This window comes from Taudactylus pleione, unplaced genomic scaffold (genome assembly GCF_031769625.1).
Source record: "Taudactylus pleione unplaced genomic scaffold, aTauple2 ptg001078l, whole genome shotgun sequence".
Taxonomy (NCBI): Eukaryota; Metazoa; Chordata; class Amphibia; order Anura; family Myobatrachidae; genus Taudactylus; species Taudactylus pleione.
The window spans coordinates 577540-596295 of record NW_028285479.1 but is presented as its reverse complement, the minus strand read 5'-3'; the positions used below and the strand labels follow the sequence as shown (position 1 = coordinate 596295).

Below are 18756 nucleotides of genomic sequence, written 5' to 3'. Positions count from 1 at the left end.
TTACATATTACAGCACCGTGCCCCTTACATGTTCCATATTACAGCACCGTGCCCCTTACATGTTCCATATTACAGCACCGTGCCCCTTACATGTTACATATTACAGCACCGTGCCCCTTACATGTTCCATATTACAGCACCGTGCCCCTTACATGTTACATATTACAGCACCGTGCCCCTTACATGTTCCATATTACAGCACCGTGCCCCTTACATGTTACATATTACAGCACCGTGCCCCTTACATGTTCCATATTACAGCACCGTGCCCCTTACATGTTACATATTACAGCACCGTGCCCCTTACATGTTACATATTACAGCACCGTGCCCCTTACATGTTACATATTACAGCACCGTGTCTGTGTAACAGACTAATAACAAACAATAAAGTTATTGAAGATAACATCCTGGTACAGACTGAGTCGGGGGCGGGGCCGGTGATGACGTCAGATCCTGTGGTCCCGGAAGTGTCAGAGTGAGGATGGCGGAGGTGCGGGAGCTGCAGAGCCGGGTGCGGGAGGTGGAGAGGCGGCTGTACGGGGAGAGCGGGGTCCCGGCCCGGAAGGTGAGATACCGCACAGCCCGCTCCCCATGTGCTGTGACAGGTGGGGAGGGGGCTCCCTGTGCTGGGTGACAGGTGGGGAGGGGGCTCTCTGTGCTGGGTGACAGGTGGGGAGGGGGCTCTCTGTGCAGGGGACTGGTGGGGAGGGGGGCTGTCTGTCCTGGGTGACAGGTGGGGAGGGGGGCTGTCTGTGACAGTTGGGGAGGGGCGCTCCCTGTGCCGGGTGACAGGTTCGGAGGGGGGCTCCCTGTGCTGGGTGACAGGTGGGGAGGGGGGCTCCCTGTGCCGGGAGACAGGTGGGGAGGGGGGCTCCATGTGCAGGGCGACAGGTGGGGAGGGGGGCTCCCTGTGCTGGGTGACAGGTGGGGAGGGGGGCTCCCTGTGCTGGGTGACAGGTGGGGAGGGGGGCTCCCTGTGCTGGGTGACAGGTGGGGAAGGGGCTCCCTGTGCTGGGTGACAGGTGGGGAGGGGGCTCTCTGTGCTGGGTGACAGGTGGGGAGGGGGCTCTCTGTGCAGGGGACTGGTGGGGAGGGGGGCTGTCTGTCCTGGGTGACAGGTGGGGAGGGGGGCTGTCTGTGACAGTTGGGGAGGGGGGCTCCCTGTGCCGGGTGACAGGTTCGGAGGGGGGCTCCCTGTGCTGGGTGACAGGTGGGGAGGGGGGCTCCCTGTGCCGGGAGACAGGTGGGGAGGGGGGCTCCATGTGCAGGGCGACAGGTGGGGAGGGGGGCTCCCTGTGCTGGGTGACAGGTGGGGAGGGGGGCTCCCTGTGCTGGGTGACAGGTGGGGAGGGGGGCTCCCTGTGCTGGGTGACAGGTGGGGAAGGGGCTCCCTGTGCTGGGTGACAGGTGGGGAGGGGGCTCTCTGTGCTGGGTGACAGGTGGGGAGGGGGCTCTCTGTGCAGGGGACTGGTGGGGAGGGGGGCTGTCTGTCCTGGGTGACAGGTGGGGATGGGGGCTGTCTGTCCTGGGTGACAGGTGGGGATGGGGGCTGTCTGTCCTGGGTGACAGGTGGGGAGGGGGGCTGTCTGTGACAGTTGGGGAGGGGGGCTCCCTGTGCCGGGTGACAGGTTCGGAGGGGGGCTCCCTGTGCTGGGTGACAGGTGGGGAGGGGGGCTCCCTGTGCCGGGTGACAGGTTCGGAGGGGGGCTCCCTGTGCCGGGAGACAGGTGGGGAGGGGGGCTCCATGTGCAGGGCGACAGGTGGGGAGGGGGGCTCCCTGTGCTGGGTGACAGGTGGGGAGGGGGGCTCCCTGTGCTGGGTGACAGGTGGGGAGGGGGGCTCCCTGTGCTGGGTGACAGGTGGGGAGGGGGCTCCCTGTGCTGGGTGACAAGTGGGGAGGGGGCTCTCTGTGCTGGGTGACAGGTGGGGAGGGGGCTCCCTGTGCCGGGAGACAGGTGGGGAGGGGGGCTCCATGCGCAGGGCGACAGGTGGGGAGGGGGGCTCCCTGTGCCGGGAGACAGGTGGGGAGGGGGGCTCCCTGTGCCGGGAGACAGGTGGGGAGGGGGGCTCCCTGTGCCGGGAGACAGGTGGGGAGGGGGGCTCCCTGTGCCGGGTGACAGGTGGGGAGGGGGGCTCCCTGTGCCGGGTGACAGGTGGGGAGGGGGGCTCCCTGTGCCGAGAGACAGGTGGGGAGGGGGGCTCCCTGTGCCGGGTGACAGGTGGGGAGGGGGGCTCCCTGTGCCGGGTGACAGGTTCGGAGGGGGGCTCCCTGTGCCGAGAGACAGGTGGGGAGGGGGGCTCCCTGTGCTGGGTGACAGGTGGGGAGGGGGGCTCCCTGTGCCGGGTGACAGGTGGGGGACTGGGGATGGCGTGCCTGCTCCCGGGGTATGAGGACTGGGGATGGCGTGCCTGCTCCTAGGGTGGGGGGATTGGGGATGGCGTGTTTCTCCCGTGGGTGTGTGGGGATTGGGGATGGTGTGCCTGCTCCCAGGGGGCAGTTTCCTATAATGGGGGTCTCCCCTGTCACATTATTGCTCAGTAATAACCATCTCAGGAACAGGCTCTGACCAGATGTCCTCTATGTTCCAGGTTGCAGACGGATTGATAAGGGTGCAGGGTGCGCTGGGGAACGTCGCCAGCAAGCGGGAGCGAGTGAAGACGCTGTATAAGAAGAGTAAGTGTTCCTGTATGTCGGGGTAAGTCCCCCAATGTGCCAGTCACCCGCCCCAGGAACGCTGGACAGGCCTCCGATGCTCAGCCATAGACCCCGCTGCGTCCCTGATCTGACCTCTATTTATACAGGTCACCCCTTTGTCCTGGCAGCACCTTCTCCATAGGGAAGCCTGTGGCCCCCTCAGTCAGCCATGGCTTGCTGTTACTTATAGTACCCCAGGTTCCTTGTCTATGACCTTTGTGCTATGGACACATTATGGTTGCAGTCATAGGTCTGACGATCTGAGGGAAGCACGGAGCCTTCTATGTGACTGACATTATATTACCAGTAATGTGCTCAGTTCTGGGATTATGTAGAAATTACATGAATGTATATTGTGCATTGTGATATTATCCCGGTGAGTGTAACTGATCTATATGTACAATCAGACAGATTAATCATCATTTCCAACCCTACAGCCCGTATCCTCCTAACAAGCCCCCGAAGTCTGACCCTGGTAACATCGCTGCCTGTGTGTTTTTATCATTTAAACTTTCTGTGTCACTTCATTTTTGTGGAAACTAATATTGTGTCTTCCGCCATACAGTACAGTAGCGCTACTCCAGTGCTCCCATTACAGTTGTTGTGCTGGTCCATTAGCCAGAAGATATGAATTATAGCCGCTGCCCTTTCGGCTGGAGAGATATTAGGTGCTCTGTGCTGACTTGTTATATACTCTGCTGTTTTGTGTATCACATTTTCTCTGAGTTCATTATTTTCCTCACATTTATCACTGTAATCGGTGCCGTTCCGGCTCACACAGCTGCCTCTCTGTCTTTCTCCCGTTATAGTTGAGGACCTGATAAAATATCTTGACCCACATTACATCGACAGAATTGCTGTTCCTGACTCCATAAAACTAGAAATAATTTTGGCAGGTGAGTTTTGTGTCATGGCTGATGGACTTAGTATAAGGGTCATTGTAAGGTACCGTCACACATGGGTGTTATATATGGTGCTGTGAGTGTGGCTGTATAGCTGCTATATAGAGCACAGTAACTTAGTATAAGGGTCAGTGTCAGGTTCCGGCACACATGGGTGTTATATATGCTGCTGTGAGCGTGGCTGTATAGCTGCTATATAGAATGCAGTAACTTAGTATAAGGGTCAGTGCCAGGTTCCGGCACACATGAGTGTTATATATGGTGCTGTGAGCGTGGCTGTATAGCTGCTATATAGAGCACAGTAACTTAGTATAAGGGTCAGTGTCAGGTTCCGGCACACATGGGTGTTATATATGGTGCTGTGAGTGTGGCTGTATAGCTGCTATATAGAATGCAGTAACATAGTATAAGGGTCAGTGTCAGGTTCCAGCACACATGGGTGTTATATATGGTGCTGTGAGCGTGGCTGTATAGCTGCTATATAGAGCACAGTAACTTAGTATAAGGGTCAGTGTCAGGTTCCGGCACACATGGGTGTTATATATGCTGCTGTGAGCGTGGCTGTATAGCTGCTATATAGAATGCAGTAACTTAGTATAAGGGTCAGTGCCAGGTTCCGGCACACATGAGTGTTATATATGGTGCTGTGAGCGTGGCTGTATAGCTGCTATATAGAGCACAGTAACTTAGTATAAGGGTCAGTGTCAGGTTCCGGCACACATGGGTGTTATATATGGTGCTGTGAGTGTGGCTGTATAGCTGCTATATAGAATGCAGTAACATAGTATAAGGGTCAGTGTCAGGTTCCAGCACACATGGGTGTTATATATGGTGCTGTGAGTGTGGCTGTATAGCTGCTATATAGAATGCAGTAACTTAGTATAAGGGTCAGTGTCAGGTTCCGGCACACATGGGTGTTATATATGGTGCTGTGAGCGTGGCTGTATAGCTGCTATATAGAATGCAGTAACTTAGTATAAGGGTCAGTGTCAGGTTCCGGCACACATGGGTGTTATATATGGTGCTGTGAGCGTGGCTGTATAGCTGCTATATAGAATGCAGTAACTTAGTATAAGGGTCAGTGTCAGGTTCCGGCACACATGGGTGTTATATATGGTGCTGTGAGTGTGGCTGTATAGCTGCTATATAGAATGCAGTAGCTTAGTGTAAGGGTCAGTGTCAGGTTCCGGCACACATGGGTGTTATATATGGTGCTGTGAGCGTGGCTGTATAGCTGCTATATAGAATGCAGTAACTTAGTATAAGGGTCAGTGTCAGGTTCCAGCACACATGGGTGTTATATATGGTGCTGTGAGTGTGGCTGTATAGCTGCTATATAGAGCGCAGTAACTTAGTATAATGGTCAGTGTCAGGTTCCGGCACACATGGGTGTTATATATGCTGCTGTGAGTGTGGCTGTATAGCTGCTATATAGAATGCAGTAACTTAATATAAGGGTCAGTGTCAGGTTCCGGCACACATGGGTGTTATATATGGTGCTGTGAGTGTGGCTGTATAGCGGCTATATAGAGCGCAGTAACTTAGTATAAGGGTCAGTGTCGGGTTCCGGCACACATGGGTGTCATATATGCTGCTGTGAGCGTGGCTGTATAGCTGCTATATAGAATGCAGTAACTTAGTATAAGGGTCAGTGTCAGGTTCCGGCACACATGGGTGTTATATATGCTGCTGTGAGCGTGGCTGTATAGCTGCTATATAGAATGCAGTAACTTAGTATAAGGGTCAGTGTCAGGTTCCGGCACACATGGGTGTTATATATGCTGCTGTGAGTGTGGCTGTATAGCTGCTATATAGAATGCAGTAACTTAGTATAAGGGTCAGTGTCAGGTTCCGGCACACATGGGTGTTATATATGGTGCTGTGAGTGTGGCTGTATAGCTGCTATATAGAATGCAGTAACTTAGTATAAGGGTCAGTGTCAGGTTCCGGCACACATGGGTGTTATATATGCTGCTGTGAGCGTGGCTGTATAGCTGCTATGTAGAATGCAGTAACTTAGTATAAGGGTCAGTGTCAGGTTCCGGCACACATGGGTGTTATATATGGTGCTGTGAGTGTGGCTGTATAGCTGCTATATAGAATGCAGTAACTTAGTATAAGGGTCAGTGTCAGGTTCCGGCACACATGGGTGTTATATATGCTGCTGTGAGTGTGGCTGTATAGCTGCTATATAGAGCACAGTAACTTAGTATAAGGGTCAGTGTCAGGTTCCGGCACACATGGGTGTTATATATGCTGCTGTGAGCGTGGCTGTATAGCTGCTATATAGAATGCAGTAACTTAGTATAAGGGTCAGTGTCAGGTTCCGGCACACATGGGTGTTATATATGGTGCTGTGAGTGTGGCTGTATAGCTGCTATATAGAATTCAGTAACTTAGTATAAGGGTCAGTGTCAGGTTCCGGCACACATGGGTGTTATATATGCTGCTGTGAGTGTGGCTGTATAGCTGCTATATAGAGCACAGTAACTTAGTATAAGGGTCAGTGTCAGGTTCCGGCACACATGGGTGTTATATATGGTGCTGTGAGCGTGGCTGTATAGCTGCTATATAGAATGCAGTAACTTAGTATAAGGGTCAGTGTCAGGTTCCAGCACACATGGGTGTTATATATGGTGCTGTGAGCGTGGCTGTATAGCTGCTATATAGAATGCAGTAACTTAGTATAAGGGTCAGTGTCAGGTTCCGGCACACATGGGTGTTATATATGGTGCTGTGAGTGTGGCTGTATAGCTGCTATATAGAATGCAGTAACTTAGTATAAGGGTCAGTGTCAGGTTCCGGCACACATGGGTGTTATATATGCTGCTGTGAGTGTGGCTGTATAGCTGCTATATAGAGCACAGTAACTTAGTATAAGGGTCAGTGTCAGGTTCCGGCACACATGGGTGTTATATATGCTGCTGTGAGCGTGGCTGTATAGCTGCTATATAGAATGCAGTAACTTAGTATAAGGGTCAGTGTCAGGTTCCGGCACACATGGGTGTTATATATGGTGCTGTGAGTGTGGCTGTATAGCTGCTATATAGAATTCAGTAACTTAGTATAAGGGTCAGTGTCAGGTTCCGGCACACATGGGTGTTATATATGCTGCTGTGAGTGTGGCTGTATAGCTGCTATATAGAGCACAGTAACTTAGTATAAGGGTCAGTGTCAGGTTCCGGCACACATGGGTGTTATATATGGTGCTGTGAGCGTGGCTGTATAGCTGCTATATAGAATGCAGTAACTTAGTATAAGGGTCAGTGTCAGGTTCCGGCACACATGGGTGTTATATATGCTGCTGTGAGTGTGGCTGTATAGCTGCTATATAGAATGCAGTAACTTAGTATAAGGGTCAGTGTCAGGTTCCGGCACACATGGGTGTTATATATGGTGCTGTGAGCGTGGCTGTATAGCTGCTATATAGAGCACAGTAACTTAGTATAAGGGTCAGTGTCAGGTTCCGGCACACATGGGTGTTATATATGGTGCTGTGAGTGTGGCTGTATAGCTGCTATATAGAATGCAGTAACATAGTATAAGGGTCAGTGTCAGGTTCCGGCACACATGGGTGTTATATATGGTGCTGTGAGTGTGGCTGTATAGCTGCTATATAGGATGCAGTAACTTAGTATAAGGGTCAGTGTCAGGTTCCAGCACACATGGGTGTTATATATGGTGCTGTGAGCGTGGCTGTATAGCTGCTATATAGAATGCAGTAACTTAGTATAAGGGTCAGTGTCAGGTTCCGGCACACATGGATGTTATATATGGTGCTGTGAGTGTGGCTGTATAGCTGCTATATAGAATGCAGTAAGTTAGTATAAGGGTCAGTGTCAGGTTCCAGCACACATGGGTGTTATATATGGTGCTGTGAGTGTGGCTGTATAGCGGCTATATAGAGCGCAGTAACTTAGTATAAGGGTCAGTGTCGGGTTCCGGCACACATGGGTGTCATATATGCTGCTGTGAGCGTGGCTGTATAGCTGCTATATAGAATGCAGTAACTTAGTATAAGGGTCAGTGTCAGGTTCCGGCACACATGGGTGTTATATATGCTGCTGTGAGCGTGGCTGTATAGCTGCTATATAGAATGCAGTAACTTAGTATAAGGGTCAGTGTCAGGTTCCGGCACACATGGGTGTTATATATGCTGCTGTGAGTGTGGCTGTATAGCTGCTATATAGAATGCAGTAACTTAGTATAAGGGTCAGTGTCAGGTTCCGGCACACATGGGTGTTATATATGGTGCTGTGAGTGTGGCTGTATAGCTGCTATATAGAATGCAGTAACTTAGTATAAGGGTCAGTGTCAGGTTCCGGCACACATGGGTGTTATATATGCTGCTGTGAGCGTGGCTGTATAGCTGCTATGTAGAATGCAGTAACTTAGTATAAGGGTCAGTGTCAGGTTCCGGCACACATGGGTGTTATATATGGTGCTGTGAGTGTGGCTGTATAGCTGCTATATAGAATGCAGTAACTTAGTATAAGGGTCAGTGTCAGGTTCCGGCACACATGGGTGTTATATATGCTGCTGTGAGTGTGGCTGTATAGCTGCTATATAGAGCACAGTAACTTAGTATAAGGGTCAGTGTCAGGTTCCGGCACACATGGGTGTTATATATGCTGCTGTGAGCGTGGCTGTATAGCTGCTATATAGAATGCAGTAACTTAGTATAAGGGTCAGTGTCAGGTTCCGGCACACATGGGTGTTATATATGGTGCTGTGAGTGTGGCTGTATAGCTGCTATATAGAATTCAGTAACTTAGTATAAGGGTCAGTGTCAGGTTCCGGCACACATGGGTGTTATATATGCTGCTGTGAGTGTGGCTGTATAGCTGCTATATAGAGCACAGTAACTTAGTATAAGGGTCAGTGTCAGGTTCCGGCACACATGGGTGTTATATATGGTGCTGTGAGCATGGCTGTATAGCTGCTATATAGAATGCAGTAACTTAGTATAAGGGTCAGTGTCAGGTTCCAGCACACATGGGTGTTATATATGCTGCTGTGAGCGTGGCTTTATACCTGCTATATAGAATGCAGTAACTTAGTATAAGGGTCAGTGTCTGGTTGCGGCACACATGGGTGTTATATATGGTGCTGTGAGTGTGGCTGTATAGCTGCTATATAGAATGCAGTAACTTAGTATAAGGGTCAGTGTCAGGTTCCGGCACACATGGGTGTTATATATGCTGCTGTGAGTGTGGCTGTATAGCTGCTATATAGAATGCAGTAACTTAGTATAAGGGTCAGTGTCAGGTTCCGGCACACATGGGTGTTATATATGCTGCTGTGAGTGTGGCTGTATAGCTGCTATATAGAATGCAGTAACTTAGTATAAGGGTCAGTGTCAGGTTCCGGCACACATGGGTGTTATATATGGTGCTGTGAGTGTGGCTGTATAGCTGCTATATAGAGCACAGTAACTTAGTATAAGGGTCAGTGTCAGGTTCCGGCACACATGGGTGTTATATATGCTGCTGTGAGTGTGGCTGTATAGCTGCTATATAGATTACAGTAACTTAGTATAAGGGTCAGTGTCAGGTTCCGGCACACATGGGTGTTATATATGCTGCTGTGAGTGTGGCTGTATAGCTGCTATATAGAATGCAGTAACTTAGTATAAGGGTCAGTGTCAGGTTCCGGCACACATGGGTGTTAAATATGCTGCTGTGAGTGTGGCTGTATAGCTGCTATATAGAATGCAGTAACTTAGTATAAGGGTCAGTGTCAGGTTCCGGCACACATGAGTGTTATATATGGTGCTGTGAGCGTGGCTGTATAGCTGCTATATAGAATGCAGTAACTTAGTATAAGGGTCAGTGTCAGGTTCCGGCACACATGGGTGTTATATATGCTGCTGTGAGTGTGGCTGTATAGCTGCTATATAGAATGCAGTAACTTAGTATAAGGGTCAGTGTCAGGTTCCGGCACACATGGGTGTTATATATGGTGCTGTGAGTGTGGCTGTATAGCTGCTATATAGAGCACAGTAACTTAGTATAAGGGTCAGTGTCAGGTTCAGAACCTGTAATTAACGCTTTTCCGTATATAATTGAGGATAACCAAAACTCTGTTTTAGAAGAAAAAGTTAATTGTTTTGATCAATGCTGGGTGCAATCTTCTAGTCGAATTTACAGTTCCACAAAAGTAGGGACAGACAGATTTATTTGGGGTAGTTTGCAGACCAGGGAAATAGGGGAATTGTCACATAAAATGATCAGTTGTGTGAATGATGTTTCCTGTGTCCCCCTCTCCCTGCAGAAGAGCAGTATATCCTGACCCAGGCTGCGCTGCTGGAAGAACTACACACTCTGCAGCCGCTACTGGACAGCGAGCACATCAAAGGTATTCACAAACCCGGGTCTGTACCGCTACCCACTGCTTCTCATCCCACCAGCCTGGTACTGTACCATTACCCACTGCTTCTCATCCCACCAGTCCTGTACTGTACCATTACCCACTGCTTCTCATCCCACCAGTCCTGTACTGTACCATTACCCACTGCTTCTCATCCCACCAGTCCTCTACTGTACCATTACCCACTGCTTCTCTTCCCACCAGTCCTGTACTGTACCGCTACCCACTGCTTCTCATCCCACCAGTCCTGTACTGTACCATTACCTACTGCTTCTCTTCCCACCAGCCCAGTACTGTACCACTACCCACTGCTTCTCTTCCCACCAGCCCAGTACTGTACCATTACCCACTGCTTCTCTTCCCACCAGCCCAGTACTGTACCATTACCCACTGCTTCTCTTCCCACCAGCCCAGTACTGTACCATTACCCACTGCTTCTCTTCCCACCAGTCCTGTACTGTACCATTACCCACTGCTTCTCTTCCCACCAGCCCAGTACTGTACCATTACCCACTGCTTCTCTTCCCACCACTCCTGTACTGTACCTTTACCCACTGCTTCTCATCCCACCAGCCTGGTACTGTACCATTACCCACTGCTTCTCATCCCACCAGCCTGGTACTGTACCATTACCCACTGCTTCTCATCCCACCAGCCTGGTACTGTACCATTACCCACTGCTTCTCATCCCACCAGCCCGGTACTGTACCATTACCCACTGCTTCTGTTCCCACCAGCCCAGTACTGTACCATTACCCACTGCTTCTCTTCCCACCAGCCCGGTACTGTACCATTACCCACTGCTTCTCATCCCACCAGCCTGGTACTGTACCATTACCCACTGCTTCTCATCCCACCAGCCTGGTACTGTACCATTACCCACTGCTTCTCATCCCACCAGCCTGGTACTGTACCATTACCCACTGCTTCTCATCCCACCAGCCTGGTACTGTACCATTACCCACTGCTTCTCATCCCACCAGCCTGGTACTGTACCATTACCCACTGCTTCTCATCCCACCAGCCTGGTACTGTACCATTACCCACTGCTTCTATTCCCACCAGCCTGGTACTGTACCATTACCCACTGCTTCTATTCCCACCAGCCCGGTACTGTACCATTACCCACTGCTTCTATTCCCACCAGCCCAGTACTGTACCATTACCCACTGCTTCTCTTCCCACCAGCCTGGTACTGTACCATTACCCACTGCTTCTCATCCCACCAGCCTGGTACTGTACCATTACCCACTGCTTCTCATCCCACCAGCCTGGTACTGTACCATTACCCACTGCTTCTATTCCCACCAGCCCGGTACTGTACCATTACCCACTGCTTCTCTTCCCACCAGCCCAGTACTGTACCATTACCCACTGCTTCTCTTCCCACCAGCCCAGTACTGTACCATTACCCACTGCTTCTCATCCCACCAGCCTGGTACTGTACCATACCCACTGCTTCTCTTCCCACCAGCCCGGTACTGTACCATTACCCACTGCTTCTCATCCCACCAGCCCAGTACTGTACCATTACCCACTGCTTCTCATCCCACCAGCCCAGTACTGTACCATTACCCACTGCTTCTCTTCCCACCAGCCCAGTACTGTACCATTACCCACTGCTTCTCATCCCACCAGCCTGGTACTGTACCATACCCACTGCTTCTCTTCCCACCAGCCCGGTACTGTACCATTACCCACTGCTTCTTTTCCCACCAGCCCAGTACTGTACCATTACCCACTGCTTCTTTTCCCACCAGCCCAGTACTGTACCATTACCCACTGCTTCTTTTCCCACCAGCCCGGTACTGTACCATTACCCACTGCTTCTCATCCCACCAGCCTGGTACTGTACCATTACCCACTGCTTCTCATCCCACCAGCCTGGTACTGTACCATTACCCACTGCTTCTCATCCCACCAGCCTGGTACTGTACCATTACCCACTGCTTCTCATCCCACCAGCCCGGTACTGTACCATTACCCACTGCTTCTGTTCCCACCAGCCCAGTACTGTACCATTACCCACTGCTTCTCTTCCCACCAGCCCGGTACTGTACCATTACCCACTGCTTCTCATCCCACCAGCCTGGTACTGTACCATTACCCACTGCTTCTCATCCCACCAGCCTGGTACTGTACCATTACCCACTGCTTCTCATCCCACCAGCCTGGTACTGTACCATTACCCACTGCTTCTCATCCCACCAGCCTGGTACTGTACCATTACCCACTGCTTCTCATCCCACCAGCCTGGTACTGTACCATTACCCACTGCTTCTCATCCCACCAGCCTGGTACTGTACCATTACCCACTGCTTCTATTCCCACCAGCCTGGTACTGTACCATTACCCACTGCTTCTATTCCCACCAGCCCGGTACTGTACCATTACCCACTGCTTCTATTCCCACCAGCCCAGTACTGTACCATTACCCACTGCTTCTCTTCCCACCAGCCTGGTACTGTACCATTACCCACTGCTTCTCATCCCACCAGCCTGGTACTGTACCATTACCCACTGCTTCTCATCCCACCAGCCTGGTACTGTACCATTACCCACTGCTTCTATTCCCACCAGCCCGGTACTGTACCATTACCCACTGCTTCTCTTCCCACCAGCCCAGTACTGTACCATTACCCACTGCTTCTCTTCCCACCAGCCCAGTACTGTACCATTACCCACTGCTTCTCATCCCACCAGCCTGGTACTGTACCATACCCACTGCTTCTCTTCCCACCAGCCCGGTACTGTACCATTACCCACTGCTTCTCATCCCACCAGCCCAGTACTGTACCATTACCCACTGCTTCTCATCCCACCAGCCCAGTACTGTACCATTACCCACTGCTTCTCTTCCCACCAGCCCAGTACTGTACCATTACCCACTGCTTCTCATCCCACCAGCCTGGTACTGTACCATACCCACTGCTTCTCTTCCCACCAGCCCGGTACTGTACCATTACCCACTGCTTCTTTTCCCACCAGCCCAGTACTGTACCATTACCCACTGCTTCTTTTCCCACCAGCCCAGTACTGTACCATTACCCACTGCTTCTTTTCCCACCAGCCCGGTACTGTACCATTACCCACTGCTTCTCATCCCACCAGCCTGGTACTGTACCATTACCCACTGCTTCTCATCCCACCAGCCCAGTACTGTACCATTACCCACTGCTTCTCATCCCACCAGCCCAGTACTGTACCATTACCCACTGCTTCTCATCCCACCAGCCTGGTACTGTACCATACCCACTGCTTCTCTTCCCACCAGCCCGGTACTGTACCATTACCCACTGCTTCTTTTCCCACCAGCCCAGTACTGTACCATTACCCACTGCTTCTTTTCCCACCAGCCCAGTACTGTACCATTACCCACTGCTTCTTTTCCCACCAGCCCGGTACTGTACCATTACCCACTGCTTCTCATCCCACCAGCCTGGTACTGTACCATTACCCGCTGTAAACAGGATGGTTATGAGAATGGATTGGAAAGATCTTTGCCTATCAGATTCTACGTTTCATTCTTCAGGGCTTACGGTTGCTATGGGTTATTCCACTTCTTCCCCAATGTTTCCAGTATACCAGTGTTCATACATCTCCTCTTGGAATCATGTTACATAAATATACTTAGGGCTGTTACTACATTCTCATGCAGGTTTACTGTAAATGGAGGAGAATCTGTGCTGAGATTAATAATCCAGAGATGTCCAGAGAAATATTCTGTAGTCACTATGTATAAAGCTGTATTTACTACGTACTGTCCTGGGGAAGGGGTCTGGGGGTAGGGAGGTGCTGTACAGGATGCATGTGAAGTTAGAGCACGTGAATGTCATTATGGGGACAGCCCTGTGACGTGGTGGCAGTATATTGGAGTGTAATACAGTCATTATAAAGGCGTTATTACAGGAGATGGTCAGTAACTGGCTGATGAGCGCATTGTGCCATGTCTATATATCACATTGCTCTTTGTCTCTATCCTCAGCGGTCCCAGCACAGGCCTCCAAGCTACAGGCTCTGTCCCAGATCCACATCAAACAACAGGTTTGTTTCCAGCAATGACTGAGGGTTCCTGTAAAATGTGGTAATGGTCACCATGGACAATCTCTACTAGTTGTGGGGGTCCCAGAAAGCTGCTTCCCTCAGTACTCTGGGACCTCTTACAGTCTCAGTGGTGTAGGGTATGTGGGGAGTAATAGGACTCTGTAGGGATCACCTGCAGGGGATGTGGGGAGTAATAGGACTCTGTAGGGATCACTTGCAGGGGATGTGGGGAGTAATAGGACTCTGTAGGGATCACCTGCAGGGGATGTGGGGAGTAATAGGACTCTGTAGGGATCACTTGCAGGGGATGTGGGGGAGTAATAAGACACTGTAGGGATCACCTGCAGGGATAGTGTGGGGGGGGGGGGGCAATATGACATTGTTGGGATCACGTACAGGGGAGTAATATGACACTAGGGATTATCTGCTGTGGGTGTGGGGAGTAATATGACACTGTAGGGATTATCTGCTCTGGGTGTGGGGAGTAATATGACACTAGGGATTATCTTCTGTGGGTGTGGGGAGTAATATGGCACTGTAGGGATTATCTGCTCTGGGTGTGGGGAGTAATATGACACTGTAGGGATTATCTGATGTGGGTTTGGGGAGTAATATGGCACTGTAGGGATTATCTGCTCTGGGTGTGGGGAGTAATATGACACTGTAGGGATTATCTTCTGTGGGTGTGGGGAGTAATATGACACTGTAGGGATTATCTGCTCTGGGTGTGGGGAGTAATATGACACTGTAGGGATTATCTTCTGTGGGTGTGGGGAGTAATATGACACTAGGAATTATCTGCTCTGGGTGTGGGGAGTAATATGACACTGTAGGGATTATCTGCTGTGGGTGTGGGGAGTAATATGACACTGTAGGGATTATCTGCTCTGGGTGTGAGGAGTAATATGACACTAGGGATTATCTGCTCTGGGTGTGGGGAGTAATATGACACTAGGGATTATCTGATGTGGGTTTGGGGAGTAATATGACATTGTAGGGATTATCTGCTCTGGGTGTGGGGAGTAATATGGCACTGTAGGGATTATCTGCTCTGGGTGTGGGGAGTAATATGACACTGTAGGGATTATCTGCTGTGGGTGTGGGGAGTAATATGACACTGTAGGGATTATCTGCTGTGGGTGTGGGGAGTAATATGACACTGTAGGGATTATCTGCTGTGGGTGTGGGGAGTAATATGACACTAGGGATTATCTGCTCTGGGTGTGAGGAGTAATATGACACTGTAGGGATTATCTGCTCTGGGTGTGGGGAGTAATAGGACACTGTAGGGATTATATGCTCTGGGTGTGGGGAGTAATATGACACTGTAGGGATTATCTTCTGTGGGTGTGGGGAGTAATATGGCACTGTAGGGATTATCTGCTCTGGGTGTGGGGAGTAATATGACACTGTAGGGATTATCTGCTGTGCGTTTGGGGAGTAATATGACACTGTAGGGATTATCTGCTCTGGGTGTGGGGAGTAATATGACACTGTAGGGATTATCTGCTGTGGGTGTGTGGAGTAATATGACAGTAGGGATTATCTGATGGGGGTGTAGGGAGTAATATCACTGTAGGGATCACATGCAGGGGATGTAGGGAACTAATATGACACTGTAGGGATCACATGCAGGGGATGTAGGGAACTAATATGACACTGTAGGGATCACAGGCAGGGGTATATAGGTACTAAGTCTATATTTCCATGTATATGTGATTGTCTATAATTAGGCTTGCCATATCATCCCTTTAATTTCGGGACATATGAATTACACAGGTTATGTGGCTGATTATAACCAGGTGAGATGAGACCACAGCTTGCCGGAGACTCTGTGTAATTCGGAATGAAAGGGATGTTACGGCAAGCCTATGTATCATGCTTTATATACGGAAGGGATCAGCTGGTGGCTGGGTCACATGAGAGGCGCCCACTGACCACCCAGACAGACATGTTCTAACCATTGGCTGCTTATTGCCAGGACCAGTGTGAGGAGGTTTCAGCCGAAACGAAGAAGCTCTTTGAGGATTACAACAAAATGGTATCCTTTGTATGTATAGACCCGGTGTGAGGGCGGATTACACAGTGGACAGAGGTCCCTGCCAGGATCTCTATGTTATAGGTAATAGCAGCCTCACACCCACCCTGGCTCTCCTCCGCGTTTGTGGCACAGAAAATGGTGAGCTCCGTTACTGGTGCCGGTAGGGTGCCTTTATTTATTTGAAATTGTTCAGAGGTGTCACTATATAGATGATAGAGCTGTAACTACATATAGTCCTTTTCTGTATATACATTTGAGAAACTGGGTCACTCCTTACAGGGAACGTCATTTATTTATGGCGAGCGGCAGTAAGTATATTCTATGGTTACACGACATAGCCGCAGACTGCTTATTGCTCATGTGAAGGGTTTTGTTGCGTCCGTTCCTCTATTATTCCTTTACTGATGAGTATTGGGGCTCATGGTTATGCGCAATGCTCTGTGGGCTGTATGGGGGGGATACAAGAGTGACTGTCTCTATTCTGTATGTCCTTAACCAGCGCACCCAGACCGTGCTCCTGTCCAAGCAGTTTGTTATGTGGGATGAGACCCTGTCCCAACTGGAGGCAGCGAAACAAGTGAAACCGCTTTCTGAGTGATATCGCCCTTCGCCGCCAGCGTCCGTCACCGTCTATTATTTATAAGACTCCGCATGTGTGTCGCCTGTACCGGACGCAGTCTCCTCTATGTTATGGGTCCTGGAAATGCTTTGTCTGTCCCCAGAAATGCAGAGATATTTATGGTCTCTCCGCGGCAGATTCTCATAGGGTTTAAGCTGCAGTGTGACCGGGCTATGGGGCGGGGATGAGACTCTCCAGTGCGTTGTCCGGTTGTAGCGCAGGTCATTTTATTACTTGTGTCTAACCTCTGCGCTAATACAAGGATTACTGATTGTCCAGCTCAGCCCTACGAGACGTTACATTACGTGGTATCCTGTACCCTTATTAGTGGCAGAGCCTAGAGTCAGCATCTCACTTATTACTACACGCCGGGCAGGTCACGTTACAGGTTATTCAACGGTGGGGGCCATTAACGCTTTCATCTCCCTGCACCGAGGGGCTGTCATCTGACCCCAGACATAATTCAGTAATAGTCTCTTTACACTACTATATTTGTGGAGGTAATGTACAGTGATACGCATGGGAGCTGTGCATTTAAGCAATTCAAACCTTCAAGAGAAAAGTTTTTTAAATACCAGAATTATTTGCCCCTATCGTATGTGTTAAATATTTACGTATATCTATGTCCCAGTACAGTATCTGTCTCCCATCATTCCCGAGTGTATGTCCGTTACCAAACACGCCGCGCTCCACATTCTCTCGTTGCTTAGTTTTGTATAATCTCCTCTGTGCTGAGTCTGCTCTGTAATAAAGTTGACACATGAAATACTTGTCTGGCTCCTGACTGCCCCTATGCCCATCTCTCTGCAGGTACATGCCCAATATCTGGGGTTCTATAGTCACCTTCAACTTATTATTATATAATGTTTTGTAGTCATTTTAATAGTAGCTTGGAGGAAGCTGATTTTGATCCTATTGCACAGTTATGGCACATCTGGGAAAAGAAATACTATAATATAAATAAATAGATATAATATTAGTGTGTGCGTGCGTGGCGGGGAAAATTACAGATATGCCGTTACTGCGCAGTCTTCCGTGCATGTTTACCATAACGCAGCGTAGCATCTCCAAAACAGATCCTGCAGTTTCCTGTGGGTGGGGCAGGGATTGGGGCAATTTTGAAATTCAGCAGAACCAGTTTATTCAAAATGACACCCCCATGTTTAATGGCGTGAGCAGACGTTGCAGGATCATGATGCTGAAGATTAAAGTGAACATGAAATTAATGTCAAGCAGCCACGAGTCAATCGTTTTTGTAATATGCCTTGACGGCGAAAGTACATTGTGCACTACTCCGATGCAGGGGTGTCACTGTGCTTTGTGGCACTTGGTGCAAAAGGGGCTGTGGCCTAGCGGCGTGGGGCGTGGCCTCACAGCCTGACCCTTGTTTTCATCACTCAGTATTTCCCGAGATGCTGGGCTGCCTCCAGAGACTGTCTGCAATGCCAACTCTTATACCGGCTTTTTGGTGTCACCCCTCATTGGGTGACAACCGGGAGCGGCCTACACCCTCTTAGTGACTCTGCTGCTAAATGGAAGGATGTGGACAAGAGGGTGTAAGGTAATGTATCCCCCCCCCCCCCCCCCCACCATACCCCTGCGCAGAAAATCTGTAAAATTGCTGCCCTACCCTGTGTGTATGTATGTGTGTGTGTGTGTGTGTGTGTATATATATATATATATATATATATAATATAATGCACACATGCAGCGGGTAAAATAAGAATTGAGTACATCAACAATTCTCAGTAACTATATATGTGTGATGGGGCTATTGTAATGAAATTTTCACCAAATGTCAGCAACAACCCATATAATCCACACATGCAGAGAAATCAAACCATAGATGTCCATAAATTAGATTATGTGTAATAATATGAAATGACACGGGAAAAAGTATTGAACACATGAAGAAAGGGAGGTGCAAAAAGGCATGGAAAGCCAAGACACCAGCTGACATCTATCAGTAATTAGAAAGCAATCCTGCCCCTTGTTAGTGCAAATTAATATAAGCTGGTTCAGTCCCAAATGATGGCCTATAAAAAGGTGTCTTATTACCAAGGTGTCACACAAGATACATCTC

At 49.7% G+C, this 18756-nt stretch overlaps 1 protein-coding gene across 1 annotated transcript; it reads left to right on the top strand.

Moving 5' to 3' along the window:
- The first annotated feature begins 431 nt into the window (after positions 1-431).
- On the top strand, positions 432-17439 carry DCTN3 (dynactin subunit 3). Its single transcript, XM_088461606.1, has 7 exons — positions 432-568; positions 2593-2677; positions 3508-3594; positions 9874-9957; positions 13955-14013; positions 15995-16054; positions 16563-17439. Exons 1-7 carry the CDS (start codon positions 485-487, stop codon positions 16650-16652), a joined length of 549 nt encoding a protein of 182 aa, XP_088317732.1. The 5' UTR covers positions 432-484; the 3' UTR covers positions 16653-17439.
- The last annotated feature ends 1317 nt before the right edge of the window (positions 17440-18756 follow it).

Coding starts and splice junctions, on each gene's coding strand:
- DCTN3 (XM_088461606.1), top strand. CDS start 485: ATGGCGGAGGTGCGGGAGCTGCAGAGCCGGGTGCGGGAGGTGGAGAGG. Junction 2,678..3,507: donor GAAGACGCTGTATAAGAAGA/GTAAGTGTTCCT, acceptor CTCCCGTTATAG/TTGAGGACCTGATAAAATAT. Junction 9,958..13,954: donor GGACAGCGAGCACATCAAAG/GTATTCACAAAC, acceptor CTCTATCCTCAG/CGGTCCCAGCACAGGCCTCC.